Source organism: Sarcophilus harrisii, chromosome 3, assembly GCF_902635505.1.
Source record: "Sarcophilus harrisii chromosome 3, mSarHar1.11, whole genome shotgun sequence".
Classification (NCBI taxonomy): domain Eukaryota; kingdom Metazoa; phylum Chordata; class Mammalia; order Dasyuromorphia; family Dasyuridae; genus Sarcophilus; species Sarcophilus harrisii.
This window is the reverse complement of record NC_045428.1, coordinates 10,357,665-10,375,606: the sequence shown is the minus strand read 5'-3', so window position 1 is coordinate 10,375,606 and position 17,942 is coordinate 10,357,665. Positions and strand designations below refer to the sequence as shown.

The window sequence follows — 17,942 nt, the reverse complement described above, 5'->3', positions numbered from 1 at the left end:
GTCTTTTACACTAGTATCTGTCCCTGTCTCATTACTACTGGCCCTTTCGCAGCCTTTTCTCTTCTACTCAGAACCCCAGAGCCAGCAAGAATCTTGGAGTTTTCTGGTCCAGGCCACAGGGGAATAAGTATTCCTTCCTCAATATCCCCAATCAAGAGTCATTAAGGCTCTATGTGAAGCCCTTTAGTGTGGGAGCCTACCATCTCCTGAGACAGCCTGAGCCTCTCACAGAGAAAGAACTTTGTCACCAGAACCTTGTCTCCATATTAAGCCCAAATTTGTTTGGGGCTTCTTCACTTAGAATTTTGTCACCAGAACTTTTGTCTCCATATTAAGCCTAATTTTTTTTGGTCCCTTCCACCCCATCCCCATTCCTAGATGAACCTAAAACCAGGAAATATGACTCCTGTTTTTAATTTCATTGGGCATTCTTCACTTAGAAGTTTGTCACCAGAACCTTTATCTCTACTGTAAGCCCAAATTCATTTTTTTGCTCTTTCCACCCATCACCATTCTTAGATGAACCTAGTAACCAGGAAATGTGGCTCCTCTTTTCAATTTCCTTGGGCATTCTTCACTTGGAACTGCTCTATAATAGGGAAAATACTTCGAATATTGTCCCTTACCTTCATCTTCAGGCTCTTCCTCCTCTTCATTGACTTCTGGGTAATACCTGGAATCCATCTGCTTTTGCAAAGCCTCGAGCTTACTCTCATAGTCCTTGGGGAGAAGAAAGGCCAAGTGACCACTCTGGCCTTCGCCATCCCATGATCCCTTGTCCCCAACCCAGGTCATTGCAGGCAAACTATCAAAGGCTTCTGGGTGGGGTCTCCCATTAAATAGGGTCTGAGAAATCAGAGCACTTTGTGGAAATTATCCTAAGCTACTTTTTAGCTCAGAGGTCACTTCAATGGTTAGCTCAACAGTTACGTCAGGAAAACCCCAACCAAGAGGCTTGCTGTCCTCCGAGGGCCAGGGCAAGGGGCGGTGACTCCCGTACCAGTCTCTGCTGCTCGAGGAGGTAGTTGGCTTCTTCCCTCTCCTTCCGATATTGGTCTTCAAGTTCCTGGAGTCTGAACCAGAAGGGACAGAATGAAAAATTGAGACAGTGCAGACAGCGTTGGTTTGTTTTTATGATGGCGATGTGATGTAGCAGAAAGGGTGGCACACTCAGCATCAGGGAGACTAGAATTTTGAATCCCCATTCTCATTTTTATTAGACCTGGGACCCCAGACAAATAACCAAGTTCCCTCAGCAGCAGATAGTTTTCTAAGACCTGGCTAAGTCATAGGCAGGTTATGACATATAAAGATGAAGGAAGTTCTCACAATGGGACATCTCCACATTTATTAAAGCAGAAATCCTTGATGTATTTGCATAATAATAATCATATTGATAATAATTGAGGGAGAGGTGCTTGGATTTGTGATGTCATTGGCAAAGTGTTTTCCTGGTCAACACATCTATTCTCCCAGTTCAAAAAAGCACCTTTTCTGTAACTTATAGAGAGCTACTTGGAACTCTCAGAAGTTTGGTGACTTGCCCAGAGACACATCCTGGATGTGTCACAGGTAAGACTTGAATCCAAGGTCTTCCTGAGTCAGACCCTGAAACTACTAATGCATCTTGATTTTCTCTTTCTTTTTCTTTTTGCTGAGGCAATTAGGGTTAAGTGATTTCTAGGGTCACACAGCTAGGAAGTATTAAGTTTTTGAGGCCAAATTTGAATTCAGGACCGGTGCTCTAACCACTGTATCACCCCCATGCCCCATGCACAATACTCTCTGTAGTGCAGAGCTGCCCCATGCACCTTGATTTTCAATACTAATAATGCTAGGTTCTTAGAAACCTATCCATGCCTATCCCCATCCCCCATCCCATCCCATTCCCACCCCCCACCCCATTCCATCTCATTTCATCCAATGCCGTTCTCATCCCCCATCCCACCCCATCCATCCCCACATCTGTCCCTTCCATCCCATCTCCACCCCCATCCCATCCCATCCTAACGCTGCTCACCTCTGTTCCATCTCTTGTTTCATATCAATGCCTTGCTTTTCGAGGAGCTCTCTCTGGGCAAAGGCCCAGTCCACTGGCTCTGCGGGAGTCTCTGCGCATGGGGTCCGTTCACGCTCTTGCCGAGCCTGCTCAGGATGGTTGAATCGGAACACGTGACTCTTGCCCATGATAATGCGGTTTCCTGTCAGCAAAAGAAGGGGCAGGATTAGGCTGAGATAGTCGGGAGGACCCCACGGTATAGGGTGACCAAGGAGAAGCAGAGCAGCCTGTCAGGGCAAAGGGGGCTGGGAAATCAAACCCTGTGCTCAGCCCTGCTCGCTACATAAGAAAGCATCTGCATCTGCTGCTACGAATGTAGCCAGGATTTTGTGGAACTGTTGCTCCCCTGTCCACCCCCTCCCCTGAAGGTTTCCCTTCTCTGCACTACAGAGAGTATTGTGCTTGGGGTTAAAGAATAGTTTCACTCATACAAGACAGGGGAGGTACGGCTTCTTAGCATTTTGCCTGAAAAAAAGATCCAGGGTCTGCAAGTTCAACACGAGTCATTTAGAATGATAGGAAAGTTAAGAAAGTTGATTCTAAGCTCTAAAGGAGATATCAGATCCATGTCTAAGAAGGTGCTAGTCCCACTTTACTCAGCCCTGATCAAACCTATGGGGAGTGCCGTGATCTTTTGGGAGCATCACTCTTTAGGAAAGACATTGATAAATTGGAAATCATTGAGAGAATGGTGGCCAGGATAGTGGAGAAACTTGGGTTCATTCCTCATGACAACTGCCTTAAAGGAAGCCTGGAGAAGAGAAGACTTAAGAGGAGCAATAACTATCTTAAGATGCTTGAATGGCCATCATGGAGAAGAGGCTGGCCTTGCACAGGCTACAATTAAGTACAATAAGAAGTGAAGAAAGGGTGTTTGGGGTTAGAGATCAGCATATCCTTCCTAACCATCAAAGGACACAAAAAAGGAAAAATGAACTACCTCAAGAAATGATGATAGGAATTGTAAAAATAATTTTGAGGAAAGTTTCTCCAATAAGGCTTCATTTCTCAAACATAAAGGGAACCAAGTCAAATTAATAAGAAATAAGAGCCATGCCCCAATTGATAACTGATCAAAAGATATGATCTACATCCAAAAGGCTATAAATTCATGTATATCCCTTGACCTAACAATACCATTATTAGGTATGAATCTTAAAAGATTTTTTAAAAGGGAAAAAGACATATATGTACAAAATTTATAGCAACTCTCTCTTCAGGGCAAAAAATTGGAAATTGAGGGGATGCCATCAATTAGGGAATGGCGGAATAAATTGTGGTGTGTGATTATGAGGGAATTGTCTATGTGAAATGATGAGCAGAATGCTCTGAGAAAAAAAACCTGGAAAGTTCTCCATAGACTCAAGCAAAGTGAAATGTATTGTAAATAAAGTAAGAGCAAATGTTCTGGGATCATGAGCTGTAAATGACTTTGCTGTTCTCAGCAATACAATCATCCATAACTACTCTGAAGGATTAGGATGAAAAATTCTACCCATATGCAAAGAAGGAAACTGATTGTGTCTGAATACAAGTAGAAGCATTCTCTCTCTCTCTCTCTCTCTCTCTCTCTCTCTCTCTCTCTCTCTCTCTCTCTCTTTCTCTCCCTCCTTTTTCTTTTACTTTATTTTTCTTGGGATTTTTTAGGGTGGGAGATCTATATTTTCTTTCACAACATGACTTTTATTGAAATTTTGCTGTTCATTAGAAATATTCAGACAAAGGCTGGAGAGCTCACTCATGGGGAATTGTTGAGGGCACTCAAAGATGAGTCAAGCTAAATTCTATATTAACATTCTGTGATTCTATATCTTTATATTTAACCCAATTAGACAGCATCTCGTAGGGTCCACCCCAAAGTTCAGGCTTATTTAGATCTTTTTGGATCCAGGCTCTGGCATCTCCCTCCAAAGATGTTGTCATGTACAAATCTGCCAAGCAAGCTATCTATGCCTTTTATCCAAGTCATTGATCAAAATCTTTATTATGTTATAGAAATGCGTCTTTTATTCCATAAATTAAAAATAAATGAATAAATAATTTACAAAACTCTTAGATCACACTCAGTCTGGCTCAGAGCAGTGGAGCACTCCCTCAGAGTAAGTCTTCAAGGCTGCTCTTTGAGAATCAACATTTGGCAATTCTAGATTAAGATCATCGTATCATTGTCTAGCACTTATTTTTCTATCAGCATGACATGAGAGACTTGGTTAAATGCTTTAGGGAACAAAACAAAAATTTTATGTTTCTCCCTTATGAGGGAAAGTCTCAGTTCTCAGTACTATTATTGTAGTTATGATATCATTTATAGACCTACAATCTTCTCTATTAGAATGGGAACTCCATGAGAGCAAGGATCACTGTCTTATGGATGCATCTATGGATCTCTCACAGGACCTAAGCACATGACCTTGCCCATAAAAGCCATCTGATAACCAATTATTGAATGAATGGATTTCCATGTGATGAAAATTTAGTTAATGGTGGTAGAGGTTCTCATTCCTCCCTTTGGGGTTCCTACCCCCAGAGAGAAATAACTTACCAGATCGTAGAATGCTGGGTTCTGTCACTTTTTTGCCATTGACATAAGTGTCTGCCCCTTCACATGGTTCCAGCGTCACCACTGCTACAGGACAGAAATAAAGAAAAAACAAAAAGGGGAGAAAGAGAAGAAATGGAAACAATGTGAGTGGGGGGTTGTGGCTCCTTTCTTGTCCCAGAGACAATACTCATTGGTATGTACTTTTTTTCAGAGTTAGAAGATCTGAGTGGGGAGGGCATTGAATGTGGGGACACTCTAAAGACTGTTAAATCAGTCTTTAGATCAGTTTAGATCAGTTTGAATCAAACTGAGTCTGACTGAAAGGTCATGTAAGTCTTCCCCAAATGGGGAACAGGGTAGATTTTCAGATTCCAGAGGAATCAGTCTCTTTGCAATGACATCTCTGGAAGGCATGTGACTTCTCTAAGTCTCTGTTCCTTCCTCCTTAGCTTGATGTGTGCATTGTTCTCATAAGGACAGCAGAAGTGGCCTTGGAGTGAGAGAATTTGAGCTAAAACACTGACTACCCCACTTCCTACTTCCAGGACCTTGGACCGGCAATATATCTCCATCCCACCATACAATGAGGAGTCTGGATGATAGAGCCTCTGAGGGTGATTCCAGCTCTGAATCATGTGATCTGGGGTTAGGGGCACAGGACCTATGGAGGTAGCAGCCAATTTGTATTTCCAGGTGCATAGAAGTTATTGGTTTGACATGAAAGTAAACTTAGGTTACATGGAAGGAGGCAGAGTGATGACATGGACAAAAGACTTTTGAGTTGGACAAAGAGCCCAAGATTTGGTGCCAAAGGGCCTGGACTTGAATCTTGGCTCTGATGTCAAAGATGATGACTCTGGGTCAGTTTTTCCTTCTCTGAGCCTCAGTTTTCTCATTTGTAAAATTCAGAAATTGAATTAGATAGCCTGTGAGGTCCTTCCTCAATCTGGATCTATTCCTCTGCGACACAAGTCTGGACCTCAGCTTGCTCTTCTGTAAAATGAGGGGGTATCTCAAGTCCCCTCTGGATCTAGATCTGTGGTCCCAGAATAAGAGCTGAGAGTGATACAGCTTCTTGAGGTTTGCAAAGCACTTCCTTCCCATTGGCTCAATGGATCCTTAAACAACCCTGGGAGGAGTGGGGTACAGAAGGTATTATCATTTGTATTTTATAAAGGCAGAAACTGAGACCCAGAAAGCAAAAATGGCTATCTAAGACCACACAAAAAAGTGACAGCAGGATTTGAATCCAGATCCTATAACTTTAGAGCTAGTGCCCCTACATGATTATTCTTACTGAATAGAGTCAACCAGGACTTTGGAAAGGTCTTATAGCACAACCCAGGTGTGTGTGTGTGTGTGTGTGTGTGTGTGTGTGTGTGTTCCTTTGATACTGACACTGGCCATGATTTGGTTCTGCTTTAAGAATCTGAGATGTCAAATATGTGAGTCCCCATTATGGGCGCCAAATCATTATTCTGTGTAATTATGGAGGATTTTCCCCTAAGCACTGACATAAAACCAAAAATTTCCTAGTGATCCCACACTCACCATAATCAGCACTTATTTATCCAGGACTCACTCAGTCTCCTGGTGCCTTCAGGCAGGATTGGGGATGTAAGAATATAGATTTAAGGCTGGACTGATGTTCAGCGCTTCATTTTTACAAATAAAGAAACAGAGGCACAGACAATGATTTGCCTAGCTGGCAGGTGAGGGGAGATTTCAAGCAGTTCATCCTGCTTTTATGTCCATGCCATCAGGTGGCTGTCAATCTTAGGCAGAAGTAGTGAAGACGGGCATCCAAAAGCACATTCCCACTCTTCTGCCACAGTGCCTGGAAGCTACCCTTTCTGAATCATTTCTTTGGGCTCAAAGATCAGAAAATACTGGATCTGGGATGGGCTTTAGATACTGAATCTTCTCCTTCCCCAGATGAGGAAATGGGAAGACTAGAGCCTTGGAAGATCAGACAAAAGGTAGCAACAAAGTTGGGAAGAATAATCAAATCCCAACCTCTGGGGAAAGCCCAGAGACAAACTTTTGGCATAATTTTGCCACGCCCTGCTTTGACTGAAGGCCTGGTCAGCAGCTCATCTTGGGAATAAAAATAATTTTCTCTCCACAAAATTCACACTTTTATGCTCCTTTTGTATTCAGATTTGTTTATCCCTATCAAGGGGGGAGCTTACTATATTAAGAGTCAGCAGACACGGATCTAAATGGTCACACTTGATGGGGCTGTAAAGTACTGCTGGGTATCAGGAGTTGGGGCCATTTTCATGGTTGGACATGCCCGTTCCTCTCGGGCCAAAAACCATGATGACCTTGTTACCTGTTGGTATCTACTATGAGGTGATTAATCCATGACACCCGATGAACCAATTCAAAGAAATTTAGGGCAGAGGGCTACCACAACAAATCTATCCTGGATTTGCAGGTTTCACAGGAGTTAGACTTGGAAGGAGAGGTCCTCTGAGAGAGAATCTCACACATCATCAATCCAATCCCCAAATTTTGGGGACCTAGGGAGGTAGAATTAACCCAAAATCCCACAGCAAATCAGTGGTGGCACTGGAATTTATAGAATGATAGGACTTAGGGCTGAGGGGGACTTTGGAGGTCAATGTATCCAACCCCTTCATTTTATAATTCGGGGAATTAAGTCAGCAAGTGTAAGTGCCTTGTCAAAAATTACTTGGCAAGCTAGTGGCAGAGGTGGTGGTTATAGGATTTAGTGGGGTAAAAAGGTAGATCTTAGATATCAAGAAATCTCACCCCTTTCTCTTAGAACTAACTGAAGTTCAGAGGGAGAAATCCAAGTCAATTGAGATTGGAAATTATTCTTTACCTCTCTTAGTAAAATCCTAGACCTTGTATCCAGTTGTTCCCACTGCACACAGATTGACAAATAGGAAGCGGTTATCTGCTCGTTCTCACAAGTACACTGCACTCACACTAAAAGACACACCAACTGCGCCCATATCTCTACAGAATGCACCCAGGGCAGGCACCTTCCCCAGCCACTCCTTTGGTTTACAAAGGGCCATCCCCTCAGCAGGCAGCAGTGCAAGCACAATTCCTTATCCCAAGGCTTCTTTTTCTCTCATTTTTTCCCACTGCTCAGAGTATGGGGGACAGAGAGCAATGAGGTACCATACACATTTTCTTTCCCCCCCCAACATTTTCATTGAGACATGCCTTGGCAAGAAACTCATGCAAAGGGGTGATAAGTATCTGACTTCTTTGAGGGAAATGAGATGGAAATTTCCAGGCCCATGTCTGATCCATCCATAAAATCAGGTTGCATTTTTATGGAAAGGAGGCTGGTGAAAACTCTGGGGGTGGCTCTTGCTATCCTAAGATCTCATGATCCTATACTGAGAGTTAACATCAAAGTACTTCTTGGAGCCAGGTCCCCCTCACCAGTCTTCTTGGATACTGTTCTTCCTCCCATGCTCGTGTTCCCACCAAACTTATTTTTAATATTCTTTCCTTCATTTGAATATGAGATCCTTGAGGACAGGGGCCATTTTTTTTTGCTTTTTTTTGGTATCTCCAGTACTTTGCACAGTGCCTGGCACAGTATACACACTTACAAAATCCTTGCTGACTTATTTACTTGTCCAATCAATATTTCCAAAATTTATCCCTTCACTTCCTGCCTTTGAGCATTTGCCCAGACTGGTTGCCCTCCCTGAAATGCTCTGTCTCCTCACTTTCACCTCTTAGAAGCTGTAATTTCCTTCAAAGGTTATGACGAAATTTTACCAATTTCCCTTGGTTTAAGGCCAGAGTTTTTCCATTCTCATCAAATTATCATGAATATCTTTTCTGTGTGTACATTGTCCTCCCCCTTCCAGTAGAATGGAAGATCCTTGAGGGCAAGAGCTCTTTCAGTTTTGTCTTTGTGTCTATTGCACCTGATGCAGTTCTTGGTAAATTCATGATTGTTGGATTGGATTGGGCTGAATTCATGGGCATGATCCCAACATGGCCGTTGGTCAAACAGAAAGGGAGCTCAGAAACTTGAAAGTTATGAGAAAGACAAATAATATCTTCTTGTGAGGGGGGATGTAAAGCCCACAAAACAGCACTGGGCCCAGGGGATACCTTCATTGCCAGCTCTGCTGTCACTTCGGAAAATGCAGTGTTCTTCCTTTATGAAGTGTCCGCTCAGGACGATGTCTTGTCTCCTCTCTCCATCTTCCCGGCCAACTCTAAATACAGAGCCATAGTTGGTTAGCATTCCCTGACTATGATGCACTGGGCTTTACAGAGTGCCCAAAGTTATTCCACCCTCACATCACAGAGAAGGTAACCTGCTCATTGCAACACGATCCTAAGAATCAGAATGAGAAGAATCTTTAAAATGTCCAGCAATGTTTGGATGATCCTTCCCAAGGATTGCAAGGAACAAAACCCAGAAATAGAGGGAACATGAGGGGACTGTCTCTGTATTACTGAAAAGAAGAACTATGTTCCTCCATTGAGGTATCCCAACAAAACGGACTAGAAGGATGTGGACTGGTGTGTGCTTACATTTGTTATTCGTGGGGAAACAGGGAGGGTCCCAAGCCAGAGAAGCAGCTTTCTCCTTCTTAGGAAAGAGAAAACTTCTGAGGAACCCTGATTAGTTTTATCTGGACTGTGTGGCTCAGTTGGCCTGAAAATGCCATCTTCTAGTTGGGTTCCTGGTCTAGTTAAGGCTGGAAGCCTTGACCATGGTGCTGATCCTGTACTTGAGTCAAGTGACAAAACGCTAGAGAAACCACTTCAAATGCTTGAATACTTCATCCTGAGGATGACTTCACACTGTCATCTCTGAATGCAAAACAAGCTTCCTAAAGCATCAGTGAAATGCTTTAGATGAGCAGTCCCTTTCCTTAATGCTTCCCTGACAACGTTCATACATTATAATGTTATAAGCACACTGAAGGTGGAATCAGACCGATTTTTGTTGTTTCTATCGATCTATCAGACCGATTTGCTTTGTTTTGTGGCTTTTGTTTCTAGTTCTTGTATAAAGCCAGCACTTAATAATTGTTTATTGAATTGAATAAGTGATGTTGTATTTTATCTACATGAGGGGAGACCCCAAAGCAAGGAGGAGCCTTAAGTCATCTAGTTAAGTTTCCCCCTTCCCTATAAAACATCAATAGATGCTGTTCTAGGAACACTGCCAGTCTTATGGCAGAACTCCTGGGCTGTGACTGAAGAAGATAAGGGCAATGCTGGAGGATGATAAGGATGGGTCCCCTCCCCCAGTCTATGGGCTTTCAGGTCCTGGCATGAACAAACGGAGTATTACTCTTCACTAAGGAAAAGGAAGCTGCCATTATGGGCCAACTACTTAAACAGGTTGCCAGAAGGCTTTACCGATGGTGCCATCTCACCTGGTTATTCCATCTTTAATGTAGTACAAAAGGCACTCAGACATCAGAGGGTCTTCATTCAGGTTAACAAGATGAGGTGTCTAGAGAGAAGAAAGATTAATACTTTTTCTGCAATCAACTTGTGAAATGACCGTTCATCTGGGGACCTTCCGCCCCTAGCATTGCCAAATTATCTATCTAGTTCCTGCCATTAGTAAAGGAAAGCCTCATTTCTTCCCTAGAGTAGTCAGAGAGAGAAATAGAAAACATCCATAGAAAACCATAACAATAATGGGTTTGCAAAAGAGTTTGAATCCTACAATACAATGAACAATTTCTTCTAAGTTTTCAGCCTAGTCCTTCTGAAGGCCTGTTAATCCAGTCACAAGTAATCCATTGTTTAGGCCCCAGTTTAGCACCACATGCATGGAGGGAAACCTAAGAGCCCAGACTCCTTTGCATGCAGAGTATTCCTCAGGAAAGTCTCTGCTGGACACATAAGAACGTTCTCTGGGTGAGCTCAGCTTCTAGAAATCCAGTTGGAATTCTTCAAGTTCCATAAGACTTCTGTCCTTGGGCCCCAGCAGTCAGCTCAGACCACCAGGCTTCTGTGAGGGTGCAGGGGAATTGCAAAGGGCAGAGAAGTCTTGGATGTGTTTGGTGAGTGAAGGCAAGGTTTGGTGAGTGATGGAGAGGAGAGGACATAATGGAGAGGAAAGGCCACAGCTCTCTGCTAGGGAAGAATCTTGCATGTGGGAAGGATCTCCCACAGATGACCGAGCCCAAACAACCGTACAGAAGTAAAGAAGCCCAAGAGATCGCACATCTACAACGTGGGTCCTGCTGATCTGTAAATGTTTCATTTTCCTCCGATGAAAGTTCTGATATTAAATGACAGGCAGTGAAGAGGGTGGACATTTCTTTAAGTTCATGCTCTGGGACTATGCAAGTATCCTTGAGGGGGTACTCCGCCTTCTATCCTATAGCTATAAGATTATACACACACACACACACACACACACACACACACACACATATATATATACACACAAGATATATATATATATATATATATATATATATATGTTTACATATATATATCCTGTAGTTATAGGATATATATCCTATCTCCTACACATTGTATCCTATAGCTATAAGATTATATATCTATATATCTATACACACACACATATATAGATATAATGTCTACATATATATATATATATCTTGTAGTTATAAGATATATATATATATATATCCTATCTCCTACACATTCTATCCTATAGCTACAAGATTTCATATATATATAGTATATGTATATATATACACAAAATATATATGTATATCCTGTAGCTATTACACACACACATCATATCTCCTACACCTTCTATCCTATAGCTCTAATAGGGAACACTCACTATTTTTGCTAGGTATTCATCTTGGCTTAGAGAATAACTTTCCAAAATCTATCTGCTTGTCCTACTGGAATATGTTATCAGTGTGTGAATAGAGGCTTTCCATCCTTACTCTTCCATCCTCAGTTCCTATTTCCTCCTTTCTGTTCGCAAAGAGTAGCCAGCTATCTGTGTCTTGATCTCTCATATCAGGCTACAAGAATTGTGGGCTCAGAGATTTACAGATTTTCAGGATTTGGAAGGGTTGTCACTGGCCTCTAGTCCAACTCTCTGCTCTCCTCAAGTCCCCCAAAGACTTGCCTTGACAACTGACCATCCAGCTTCTGCTGAATATCTCCAAGAAAAAAAGTTCACCAACTCTCACGGCAAGCCATTTCCCCTTGGGACAGCTCCAATTACCAGGAAGTCTTGCCTGGTGTCAAGGTCAATTTTTGCCTCTTTTTGGTTTTCATTTGTGGCTCCTGGCTCTCTCTGCTGAGACTAAGATAAGTCTAGACCATCTTCCCATGGCAGTTCAGCTATGATGCTAAGTCTTTTTTTCCCTTCAAGCTAAACATCCCCAAGGACTCCAGGACCTTCACGATCCCGATTGCTCTTCTCTGGATTTTGTCTAGCTTATTAATGTTCTTCTTATAGTGTGTTTCCCAGAAACTGAACACGCTACTATAGATAGAGCCTGATTATGGGAAAGGACAGATTATCATGCCATTTCCAAAAGCCACAAATTGCATTAGTTCAGTCCAAGAGAGAGTGTTTTCCTCTCCAGAAGAATGTATAACATGCTCTCTATTCTCCAGATTCTTTCTGGGGTTCTTTTATCTTTTATTGTTAAAACTGCATCTACATTACCCCAGACTCCGAGGCAGAATCTCATGTCAAAATCTTCAGATTTATGGATTTGTTTAAAATAACCACAATGATGACATAAACCTCAGGGAAACCTAAAGGGCTGAAAGATAGTCAATCTAGCAGACCCCATTTTGTTTGTTTGTTTGTTTGCTTTTTTGCTGAGGCAATTGGAGTTAAGAGACTTGCCCAGGGTCACACAGCTAGGAAGTGTTAAGTGTCTGAGGCCAGATTTGAACTCAGGTCCTCCTTACTTCAGGGCTGGTGTTCTCCACTGCGCCACTAGCTGCCCCAGACCCCATTTTTGAAGTTCCGAATGAACACCACTCCAACAGATGGGCCATGCTTTCCATATACAGGTCTAACTTCCATCTTGAGAAAAAGACAGATGGAAGAAACTGAGAGCTCAGGGAAGAACTCCTCCCTTATCAGGGGTGGTTGTTGGGTGTACTGAAAGCACCAGCACATTTAAAGACACTAAGGTTTAATTAAGGAATCTGACGAGACTTGCTTGTAACACCTTTCTAAACATTTGCTCCTGGGTATAGAAAATGATCCAAATGTCCTCCCAAGAAGCAGGGATCATAAAATGACTGATTTGGGGCTGGAAAGAATAGGAGAGATCCAGCCTCCTCCTCATCTGACAGATGACAAACACAATGATTTGCCTAACATCACATAACCAGGGAAGTGGAAAGAGGGTTACCTCTGTCCTAGTGTTCCTGGAATACCTAGGAATGGAGGGATTTTTTAGAGAAATTATTCTTCTGGGGATTCCACTTGAATTTAGGGTGTTATTCTCTATAAAACTTATAGCCAGTCTCCAAAGGTATAAACAGACAAACTGTCATCTCAGGTTAGTGAAAGAAGTGTGGCTATTGGAGGGAGTTAGAAATGGCCACACAGATGAAACATGTTGAGTTCATGTGACTCTACAGGAGAGTTATGGGATGGACTTGGTGTCTTTTAATGAGCTCTTCTCCATTTTACATTCACCAGGTGTTCCGTGACTTCTTATTTTAGCCTGAGCCACCCCTAGAAGCTAGAGGAGGAGTTCCAGACCCCTAAGTCTCTCAGCAGCATTTTACCCCATCACTGCAGCCATACCAACCTGCCTTGGGGAACACACCCCAACACTCTCTAAGAATAGATCCTGGGGGCTAAGTAGCAGAGGCTAAAATGATGAAGGGGAGACATCAATATCATGCAAACAGTTTAGAAAAAGGCCAACTGAAAAGTACAAAACGATTAATTCTATTTTTTCTTTTAAAATGAATCTATGGGAAAAGAAATCTAGTTATACAAATAAATTGCACATGATTCCCTTTTAATAATAATGATGACGATAACACCAGCTAGAATTTATGTACCTTTTAGCATTTATGTTAACTCATTCATCCTCACAACAACTCTGGGAAGTAGGTACTATTATTATCCCTATTTAAAGTTGAGGAAACTGAGGCAGACAGAGGTTAAGTGACTTGCCCAGGGACAAACATGTGAATCTGAGGCTGAAGGCACAAGTCTTCCTGATTCCATGTCTAGCACTCTACCACCTAGCTGCCCTTTATGTAGCAAATATGCCCCTGTAGGCAGCTAGGCTCTTGAACTTGTTTCAGTAGTCAGTGAATAGATTTTTTTTTTTGGCAGAGGCAATTGGGGTTAAGTGACTCACCCAGGGTCATACAGCTAGGAAGTGTTATGAGTCTGAGGTCAGATTTGAACTCAGGTCCTCCTGACTTCAGGGCTCGTGCGCTATCCACTGTGACATTTATCTATTCTCAGTGAATAGATTTTTTGCTAAAAGATTTTTGAGAAGAGGCACAACATCGCCAGGTCACTGTACAGGAAAGACTAGTGTGGCGGCAATTTGAATATTCCAGGGACAAGGGATGACCCTCTGTGGAGGACTAAGAATAAGAAATAGAAAATTCTTGGAACTTCGTCAAGCTTCAGTTTTCTCATCTGTAAAATGGTGATTATTCTCCTTGCTGCATCCTGCTACCTCCCAGGGCTATGGTGAGGATGCTTAAAGGACTATAGAAAAGCAGCTCCTAGTTATAAGAGTCTGAACCTTGAAACTGCTGCCCGACATTGGCTGGGTCTCAGCACTGAGACTTGAAAAACAAAACAAAAACAGCCACGGATTCCTCTTTTGGGACAGATTTTCCACAAGGACATGCTGGGATAGAATCAAAATCAAGTCATCTGCCTGATGCCAGATTCTGCCAAGGCCCTCCTAGATCCCCAAGGCATCACTGGGAGAAGGAGAGACAGAGAAGAGACAGAGACAGAGAGAGACAGAGAGAGAGGGAGAGAGAGAGACAAAGAGAGACAGAGGAGATACACAGAGAGAAACAGAGACAGAGAGACAAGAAAGACAGAAAGAGAAATAGAGAGACAGAGACAAAGAGAGAGAGAGATAGGGAGAGGGACAGAGGCACAAACAGAGACATAGACAGACACAGAGAAAAGTTTTCAAAGCTGCTCCTACCTTTTTGGGAGAGAACACACCCAAGGTACCGCCATCTTCCCTCATGGCCACACCCATTTCAGCCAGCAATGCCTCCCTGAAAAAAGACATAAGCTAAAGTCAGGGACCAGCCTGGGTTGCGGGCATTCAGGCCAACAAGAGGTTGGACAGGTATGTAAAGTCTAAAAGGAGCCTGAGATCCAAGAAATCAAACACCAGGGTGATGCAACCCAAAGATCAGAAACAGGTAAAAAAACCCAGAAACTTTAGACTAAAGTGAGACGGGGTGAGCTTCTGGACCCTCAGCCAAGGAGCAGAAGACACACGCGTGACTCATCATCTTAAAAAGTGAATGTAAAAGACGTTTTCCCCAGAATTCAAATCTTCTCCTTTCATAGTCTTAAACTCTCAGAAATCATCATTTCTCATGGATCCCAAATGTTGGTGGTTACTAACATTTTATCTCTAGATTTTCCTGCCTCGGACACCAGCCTTGCTGCTTGTGAATCACAGAATTTTAGAGGCGACGAGACCTCAGTGATCACTCTGTCTCACTCACCCCTAAAAAGGAGTCCCCACTACAAGTCCCCGACCTAGGCTGGGAGAGCTCCAAAGAGGGACCCTCCCCCAAAGTTTCTCATTTCATGGGGGGAGTTTTCATTGTTGGGGTCATTTTCTTTGCATGAACTGTTCACATTCACCTCTATACAGTCTCTTCTCACTGATCCTGATTTTGCTTCTTTGGACCAAGCCGAACCCGTGTATTTCTTCCGGGCCGGTCACACAGATATTTGAGTGCCCCATCACGTTTTCCCCGGGTCTTCTCTTCCCCAAGTTAAACAACCCACATTTCGCCAACTGATCCATACGTGGCAGCAATTCAAGACTGTGTAGCATCTTAGTTGTCCCTTTTCTGGATTCTCTCCAGTTTATCAATTTCCTCCCTTAAATGTGGTACCCAGAACTGAACACAGTATTTCAGATGCAGACCGACGAAGGCAAGAACAGAAAGGCCGAGCTGCCAGAGACCTCAGAGGCCAGCAAGCACAGAGGCCCTTAATCGCTTTTGTGTCATGGATCCCACCTTGGCAGTTTAGTGAGGTCAAAAATCCCTTCTCAAGATCATGACATTAAATGCAGAAAATAAAAATGGAGGATTACAAAGAAGAGCGATTTTATTCAATTATAACTATAACTATATATATATATATATAACTATATATATATATATAACTATATATATATATATGTTTTTGTTTTTTGCTGAGATAATTGGGGTTAAGTGACTTGCCCAGGGTCACCCAGCTAGGAAGTGTTAAGTATCTGAGGCCAGATTTGAACTCAGAGTCAATTTGTTTTTGTTATTGGTCGAAGGCACTGGATCCTGGGTTCGGGGATATGGGACAGACATTCTTAGTGGAAAGAGTTACGTTAGTTGATGTTAGCACTGATTGGCCAAGAGCAGGTCCCAAGCCAAACCTCAGCGGGTCATTGTTTGGACCCTGACTGATTCAGATTGGATGTAAATAGCTGTTGTTTCTGTTTTGTCAGGTTTTTTTTTTTTTTTTTGGTGAAAGAAGAGATTCTTTGCCTCCATTGCCACCTAACCTTAATCACTGAATGGGTGTTGCCTCAGTCAAACTGAGACCTGTTGAAGACCTTGGCTTAGAAAGGCCAAGGTCTCCCATTGCATCCAGGGCCATCTCCAGTCGTCTTGCTCTATAACTTGCCACCGGACCCAGATGGCTCTGGAGGGGAAAATGAGGCAGGTGACCTTGCCCACTCCTCCTCACTTCAATTTAATTCACTTGCATGTCATGGCATCACCTCCCTAATGTTGGGGTCCTCTTCTATACAAACAATAACAAATAATAAATAGACTAAAGCTGGGGCAAAACTCTTCTATGTTTAGGAAACAGGAGATATTTGGGTTCTGGTCCCCCATTTGCCTCAAACTAGCTTTGTTCTTGAACTTTTATGAGGTCCCTTTCTCTGTAAAATGAAGAGGAAAGACAGTGTGGTAGAGTGGGGAATGTGCTGGACCTGTCCATGGTTCCACAGCCAGCAAATTTCAGAGGTTCTAGACTGAGTTAAGATCCAGATTTGAGTCCCACCTCTGCAGTTAAACAGTTGGGTTCATAGGACACAAACCCTTACCTTCCCTCCAGCCAGCCACCTCAGCCCAATCAGCCCTTTCCGCTCTCCTCCTTCGAAAACCATTTGAATCCCCATCTGAGACGAGCTTTTGGGAAAGCACCTGAGGATGCTCTCACCTGTGCCTCAGATAGCCATTGATCCACGAGAGCCCGTTATGGTTTGTTCAATAGTAGTTAACAGATACCGACTGTGCAGCCCATCTGCTTAGCCAGAGCCTTCAGGGCTCCAGGGCCCCAGCCTGGGTACTTGTGATTCCCAGGATGCTCACCTCTCCATCCGGATAGCTTCTGTTCTGCGCAGTTTCTCTTCCCAGGTCTCATTCAACTCAGCGATGATCTTTTCAGTCTCCTGCAGGGACACAGTGTGAGGGAAAATTGAATGAGTGACTGAAGGCTACGGGTAAAATAGGCCCATCCAAAAGGAGGGACAATTAAGGAAGCCAAGGAAGGCAGCGACGTGGAGACTAGGCCTGACCAATGCTAAAGAGTCAGATAGTGAAGTCTGTTAATGGCTGAGTTTCTGGATATCCCTCAGTGGACTAGAGATCTGAGATAAGTGAACCAAATCGACTTCTGGCTGAATTTTTCAGTGGCCTTCAAGATGGTTCGAGTTTATCTAAGATAAAGTGAAGGATGAGCCAAAAAAACTGGAAGAAGGACAAAAGAAATGAATGGGATGAGGAATGCAGAATATGACAGAACAAAGCATTCCTCATCCCATTCATCTCTTTTTTCCTTTCTTTTTCCCAGTTTTACAAGGTGAAATACAACTGACTTTTGGAAAGAACTAGGTTTAGGAAGAAGGGAGAGGAGGAGGTCTTGGTCTCGACAGCTTCAAATACCTTATATTCATGAAGATTAGGACCTGTTTTCACCCTCTCGGAGAACACCACAAGTCAGGCCCTACACTCAGTAGACCATCATTGACTCTCTCTTTTCTATTAGGTTACATGGGATTCTGTTTTGGTGAGTGACACTATCTGCTTTGTACAAAGATCTTTAAACCACTGATCCCAGAAATGTCATGAAGACACCATCAAGTGTCGATGGAGCTGAGACCCGCCGATTTGCCCATC

The 17,942-nt window shown here is 42.9% G+C and overlaps 1 protein-coding gene across 14 annotated transcripts in view; it reads right to left on the bottom strand.

Moving 5' to 3' along the window:
- Nucleotides 1-17,942, bottom strand: part of KIF1A (kinesin family member 1A) — a 171,683-nt gene that overhangs the window by 79,051 nt on the left and 74,690 nt on the right. For all 14 annotated transcript variants that reach the window (XM_031957496.1, XM_031957497.1, XM_031957498.1 and 11 more), the window contains 8 exons: nucleotides 17,136-17,215; nucleotides 14,732-14,807; nucleotides 9,998-10,077; nucleotides 8,715-8,821; nucleotides 4,602-4,685; nucleotides 2,021-2,201; nucleotides 1,001-1,073; nucleotides 627-720 (listed from right to left, as the gene is read on the bottom strand). In XM_031957496.1, the coding sequence (XP_031813356.1) occupies nucleotides 627-720; nucleotides 1,001-1,073; nucleotides 2,021-2,201; nucleotides 4,602-4,685; nucleotides 8,715-8,821; nucleotides 9,998-10,077; nucleotides 14,732-14,807; nucleotides 17,136-17,215 (775 nt within the window). The remainder of the gene's footprint in view (nucleotides 1-626; nucleotides 721-1,000; nucleotides 1,074-2,020; nucleotides 2,202-4,601; nucleotides 4,686-8,714; nucleotides 8,822-9,997; nucleotides 10,078-14,731; nucleotides 14,808-17,135; nucleotides 17,216-17,942) is intronic.